Here is a 6,847-nt window from a genome sequence, read left to right as displayed (position 1 = left end):
ATCCACAAGGTTTTTTTTGGTACAGCACCATCCCCAGAAAGAGTATGCCCCAAATACTCCACTGATTTGCAAAACAATTTACACTTACTAGCGTCAACCCAGATTGTTCTAACCTGGAACACACCTCTTTAAGATGATTGTGATGATCGTTATCATTCTTTGAGAAAATAAGAATGTCATCTTGAAAACATTTGACAAACAATCCCAGATCTTTAAAAATATGGTACATAGCTCTTTGAAAGACTGAAGCAGCCGAAGCCAAACCAAATGGCATTCTTCTAAATTGAAAAAAAACCATGAGGGGTGATAAAGGCTGTAAATAGTTTTGAGTCTTCAGTAAGCTCGATCTGGTGATGTGCAGACCTAAGATCTAACGTCGAAAATACACATGCATTTCATTAATGTTTGGAAGTGGGTGACAATCAGTAACTACATTTTTGTTAAGTGCTCTTAAGTCCACACATAGCCTAATACTTTTATCTGGTTTAATTGCCAAAACAATGGGCGAAACCCATTCTGAAGACTCCACCTCCTCAATAATATTATCCTTCACCATGGTATCTAACATATCCCTAAGCTCATTTCTAATACTGATGGGAACTCCTCTTAGCTTTTGTTTAATGGGAATGGTATTTGGTTTAACCTTGATTCTATGACAGAAACATTTCGTTGGATCCCCACCGAAACCAGGAAAACGGTCACCCACGCTCTGGTCACGAGCCGACTGGACTATGGAAACACCCTCTACGCCGGTACTACCGCTAAACTCCAGAAAAAACTCCAACGAATCCAAAATGCCTCAGCCCGGCTCATATTAGACATCCCGCGTAAAGAACATATCTCTGGTCACCTGAAAAACCTCCACTGGCTTCCCGTCAATAAGAGGATCACTTTCCGGCTCCTGACCCACGCACACAAAGCACTCTACGAAATCGGACCAGAATGCCTCAACACATGACTGTCCTTCTACACCCCCTCCCGCCAGCTACGATCATCCAACCAAGCCCTTGCCACTGTACCTCGCATCAACAAAACCACCATGGGAGGTAGATCCTTCTCCTACCTGGCAGCTAAAACCTGGAACTCACTTCCCACTTACCTTCGCCTTACCCAGAACCACCTAGCATTCAGAAAGCAACTTAAAACGTGGATATTCGACAAATAATTCCCCACCCCCCCTCAAGCGCTTTGAGACCCTCTGGGTATGTAGTGCGCTATACAAATTCTCTGACTTGACTTGACTTGACTTTCAATGTTCGCAGTTTGTCAGAGAATACCTTTGGAAACAACTGTGAACATTCAGTGGACCATGGTAACATACTAGACTCCTCATTAGATACAGCAAGGACTGAAACAGGATCCTTTAGTCTGGGATTCAATGTAATACCTAACTTAGTTTGATCCCTCCATCCCAACACATTCACACCTTTCAGAGCTACATAAAGTTTGTTAAGAGCAGAACTATTTTTTACAGTAATAAAAATCTTCCGCTGGATCCCCTCCGAGACAAGAAAGACTGTCACCCACGCACTGGTCACGAGTCGACTAGATTACGAAAACACCCTCTACGCCGGAATCACAGCCAAATTACAAACAAAACTCCAACGCATTCAAAACGCATCAGCGAGACTCATATTAGACATCCCTCACCAAGATCACATTACCGGCCACCTGAAAGACCTCCACTGGCTTCCCGTCAACAAGAGAATAACGTTCCGTCTCCTCACCCACGCACACAAGGCCCTCTACAAACTAGGTCCCGAATGCCTCAACACTCGACTATCCTTCTACACACCCACTCGCCAACTGAGATCCTCCAATCAAGCCCTCGCCGCAGTTCCGCGTATCCAAAGATCCACCATGGGAGGTAGATCCTTCTCCTACTTGGCGGCCAAGACCTGGAACTCGCTCCCCACTCACCTCCCCCTTACACAGAACCACATCTCCTTCAGAAAAGAACTCAAAACCTGGCTATTCGATATTTAATGAACCCCCCCCCCCCCCCGCCCCCAAGCGCCTTGAGACCCTCAGGGTGAGTAGTGCGCTATATAAATTCTTGAACTTGAACTTGAACAGACAAATATAGTACCTGCAATGAGGCCCGAGGAAGAGTATAAAGGAAGGGTGGACACTCTGTATTGATCTGTGTATTTACAAGTATCCTAGTGGTCTTCATCGTCACAGCCTCATGGTATATGTCAGGTCTGTATTGGAACATCAAAGCCATAGAACATGGCTTGGTTTTGTATAGGGTTCTGTGCCTGTTTCTGTGTCTGGCACTTACTGCTGAGATGGGCCACGGCAGGAGACCAACTAGGTCTTAACTTTCAGGATGGCGCTAACATGGCAAATGAAGAGACGTGGGTAACCGTTAATCAATGGGGGTGGGGCTGTAATGGCACACGATTAGGATAGGGTAATGCTCAGGCCAGGCTGAGAAAAAGAAGTGGCAAATTCAGCATTCGAAACTGGGCAACAATTAAAACGCACATTTTTGTTAATTTGATGCATTTATACGCTGCTGTCCTATGAAAAAGGAACAGAGTGTACTGAAAATGAAATTAAAAGTCCCTGCAATGTATGTTCCTAAAAAGCACTTTAGGAATACAATAGAACCAATTTTCACAATGCCATTTCAAGGTGATGACCCTTTTTACCAGTTCATAAACAATTGCTCCTATAGGAGGACAATGTGCTCTTGAAATGTTTATCATTGCAAGCTCAGAGAGTCATTTGTGCCCCATTGTGGACCAAAGATAGGTTTTCAGTCTTCAAAGACAACTGAAGCACTTTTCTGGGGATACGGTTGCCCCTGGCAAAGTGGCAAATAATTTTAGCAGGCAGTATGTGTTGGGCTAGAAGTCAATGTGAGCATGACTTAAGGTATCCATTATATTCCGTGGCCTTTCTTCAAGAGGTACCTTCAGCCATGTCATTACCCATAAGTCACATTCATTTTTGAGATCCTCGTGTGTACCAGGTAATCATCCTCGCATATGTCCAGAGCATCCTTCAAGTTTTTAAAAGACTCCTGGTTTAGAAACCTTGGTACCAGATGCTGCATTGTGCATGCCTTTTTCACATGCTGACTGAATGTTTCTGACAATTCATTCAATAAATTGTCTATAAATGGTAAAAATATTGAAATCCAATAGTAAGCCTCGGGATCACTAGTCTTGTAAGTGGCCCGTTCTGTCTGCCTGCCAGTAAGGCGTGGCATGGTCAGAGGTTCCCCTGCTGTGGTTTGGGCTTTAACGAAAATCTCATTAAATGCTTTTTCTGCTTTGTCTCTGCTTTCTTGAATTACCTGTTTGACTGTTTCAATCCGTCCTGTGAACTCAAACAAATCTGTATTAGGATTTTGAAGAGCAGCTGAAACAGGAAGCAGTGGCCCAGAAAATCGTGGCAGGCTGTGTAAAGCAACAATGAAGTTATGGGACTGAACAGCTGCGAGAAATTGCTCAGATTTGGAAGATGCGCCCTGATCTTGCCAGTCTGAGATTTCAAGCAAAGACTCAACCACAGCTGGGTACATATCAACAAAACAAACAACAGATGCATTCCTTTCAACCCACTGTGTCTCACATAAACCACTTAACAGTTTCTTTTTTGTATCTACCAAAGTAACACATTTTGCCTTTAGAACAGCCAGCCTTTTTGCAGAGCCTCCTGCAAAGTTAGACACTTCTTTAAGTGTTGAAAGACAATTACGGATTTGACGTATATAACATGAATTTCCAATCATAAGGTTCAGTGAATGACTTCCACAATGAATATAAAATGCCTTTGGCACACACTCATAAACTAGTGCCTGTGCACCCTTAACAGAACTTTTCATTGCAGCACAACTATTGGATGTTTGACCACACATACGATCAACATTCAGGTCATATGTTTCTAAAGAAGTGAGAATGTTCTTTCCAATAGTATTCCCTGTTGCAGCCTGAAGCTCTTCGAATCCAAGGAATTCTTCATACTCAGATGTTCCTTCTATAAAACGAATTACTAGAACAAGTCACTCGATAGTGGCACTGTCAACTGTCCCATCTGCTAATTAGGAAAGGGTGATGAGAATGTTACTGAACAATAACCACTGATGTTGTTCACAAAAGAAAATATATTATCAAAGGAATATATTGTTGTATCTAAACATTTACATAGAGAAATAAGTTCAAAAGAAGAATAGGAACTAGAAAAGATTCCAAAGGTATAACATCTATAAACAAGCAGTGGCAAAGCCACTAGGTCAGAGCTCTTTGAGGTGAAGTGGCTTTAAGTTTACTTCAGCCTTAACTAACCCACAGAGCCATTATTAGCTCTTGCTGCAGGGACACACCACAAGGTGATGCTGCATATTAACATATGTATGTTTAGTTATGCACATTTTCTAACTTTTCTGAATGTTTGGGGTCTGAACAATAAAGGATGTGGGAGATTTGAAAGTGTAACACTTGTATTGGTTCAATTACTTCCTTTTTCAAGTCACACTTCTACAGCACTGCCCTACCTTCTTTATCTATAAAGTCATTAATAGTCCATCTGGCCTTCACAAATGATGTATCATTCGGAATTCTCCCGCAGTATTTTTCAGTACAGCTTCTAATTGGGATACCGTAAGTTCGGACAAGGGCCAATAATCACAAGGACCTTTCTTCAGGTACCTCCTTACAAAATGTTTCTCCTCGCCACCTGTGGCATTTCTGTTGCTGATCTCAAATTGCCCACAAAAAGCCTGTGCCTAGGCACCTGATAGCCAAGTTGAAAACATTCTTTGGATCCCCACCCTGACATCACTGCCTCCTCCAGTTATGGTAAAAAGCCTTTGTTGCTGAGTTGTTGTTGTACGCCCCCCTCTTCCTTGATTGGCCCATCCCATCCATGGCGCCTCGCCAAAACAGTGCAGAACTGGTTTCTTCCTTCAGTATTGTGCACATTCATGATGGTTCCTACAGGAGCTTCCGATGCTCTCGCCCCTCTTGAAGCTCCAACATGCGTGTGCATTAATCGTTTATCCCTGACCGCATAAGTCTATGCCTCCTCACAGGTTGGGCCTCCAAGATAACGTCAATGCTGTTCAACCAAACCACTCTCTGTGTGCAGCAACAGGTCCAGACGCACTGAATACATCAACTGAAGTCTCAGCTCATGATATGCCTCACCCCAAGGTTTATCTGGTTTATTTCCCAATCTGACGGAAACTGTTCATCATAGTGCAACCATGCCATACCACTGAAGCCCATCTGTGCTTTCCATGCATTAAAAATCAGGAACTGATCTATCCAGGTCCTTCTCACTATAAACACTGGTGTATACTAAAAGGATGGCTGTTCCATGTGTCAATGTTGGTGGGTATCCCCTGGCCTACGCGTCAATTCCCATGTTGCCTCATTGGATCCTTCTTTTGATTAGATTTCCCAGTGTAACAGTTAGTAAACATAGAAAAACTCCCTTTTCCAATTGTTTTCTATTGTACAAACCAGTGAAGGTGCACTTACAAGCACAAACATCCCCATCCATGGTAACTTTTGTGTACCTCAGATTTCATTTTGACTCTCGTTTTCTAGTTTTTGACCATCCTCCACGTTCCCTCCACTGTTTTATCTATTTTACTTTCATCCCACCCTCCCATCACTTCCACCAGCCTTTCTCAATTGGTTTTAACCTTTGATAGGTCACTGATCCTGCCATGTGGGACCCTCCTGCTCCTCTCAACCCTCTATGCTGCTCTGTAATCTCTCATGAGCCCCTGTACCACTTCTGCAATTTATTGGGCATCTGCAAAATAGTAGACTTCTCAGACAGGTTAGAAGCACCGCCCCCACCACTACTGCTACAGGTACTTGTTGTTCTTGCCCAAACTGAAATTCTCCTTTTTCCAATACTTCTTTCCCTTCGTAGTCAAACACCTGTCATTCACCATCACCAGGCACACCCATGCCATTGGTACTCAACGCTCACCATCACCCACACCCCCATCAAATGTAGGCCACTCAATTCCTCGAGTACTGAAAGGGTGTCCACTGGTCTTCTAATCCCTCATCACCAGGAGGGTTGTACCAAACCCTCCCTCTCTTCGGTCCAGTGTTCCCAGGTGGCCCTATACCTGACCACTGGCAGCTCACCTCACCTGGCCTCTGTTGCCAGCCGTGCTCCATCGTAGTCCCTCAGATTGTCCCATCCTGAGAGAGCTGTGGTCCTAGTCCCTTCCTCTACCTCTGCCCCTAAAGCCCCCTCTTAAGAGCTAACCTGCCACATCAATCCTTTAAGAAACTCTGCTGGTCTCTTGGGCAAGCCCTCCCTCCGGTAGAACACTGAGGCTGTGTGTGGCCTCTGCATGTATCACAGTGAAGATATGTGCAGTCTTCATGGCAATACCTTCCTTTGCCGTTTTATCGTTATTATAAACAAGCATTGGAAATGCAATAGATCTCGCATTTGTTTGAGTTAGAGCTATTGGCATTGTAAATGGCAATGCTTTTTCCGTGTGTTATGGAGTGTATGTATGTGGTGTGTAGTAGTATTATGTGGGTTGTGTTGTGTTGTGTTATTGGGTGGTGTGGAATAGTGTGGAGTGGATTTGTGCAGTGTAATTCTGTGTTATGATGTACTGTGGAATTATGTGGGTAGTTATGTGGTATTGAGTGTATCTGAATTATGTGGAGTGGCATTGTGTGCTATGGAGTATAATTATGTGAATTGGTATTTTGTTTTGTGGAATGGTATGCAATGTAGGTTAATTATGTGGTATGCTGTTGAATTTTGTTGCAAGCTGTGGAATTTTGTGGTATGGAGTGGATGTATGTGGTGTGTAGTGTAATTGTTATGTTGGTTTTATTTATCTGCTTTA

The 6,847-nt window shown here is 43.4% G+C and overlaps 1 protein-coding gene across 1 annotated transcript; it reads right to left on the bottom strand.

Moving 5' to 3' along the window:
• Window positions 1-2,935: 2,935 nt before the first annotated feature.
• Window positions 2,936-3,838, bottom strand: LOC147709989 (52 kDa repressor of the inhibitor of the protein kinase-like). Its single transcript, XM_086919300.1, has one exon. The coding sequence runs from the start codon at window positions 3,836-3,838 to the stop codon at window positions 2,936-2,938; it is 903 nt and encodes a 300-aa protein (XP_086775426.1).
• Window positions 3,839-6,847: the final 3,009 nt, after the last annotated feature.

Source organism: Lissotriton vulgaris, chromosome 5 (assembly GCF_964263255.1).
Source record: "Lissotriton vulgaris chromosome 5, aLisVul1.2, whole genome shotgun sequence".
In the NCBI taxonomy this organism is placed as follows: domain Eukaryota; kingdom Metazoa; phylum Chordata; class Amphibia; order Caudata; family Salamandridae; genus Lissotriton; species Lissotriton vulgaris.
This window is presented reverse-complemented; position numbering and strand designations above follow the sequence as displayed.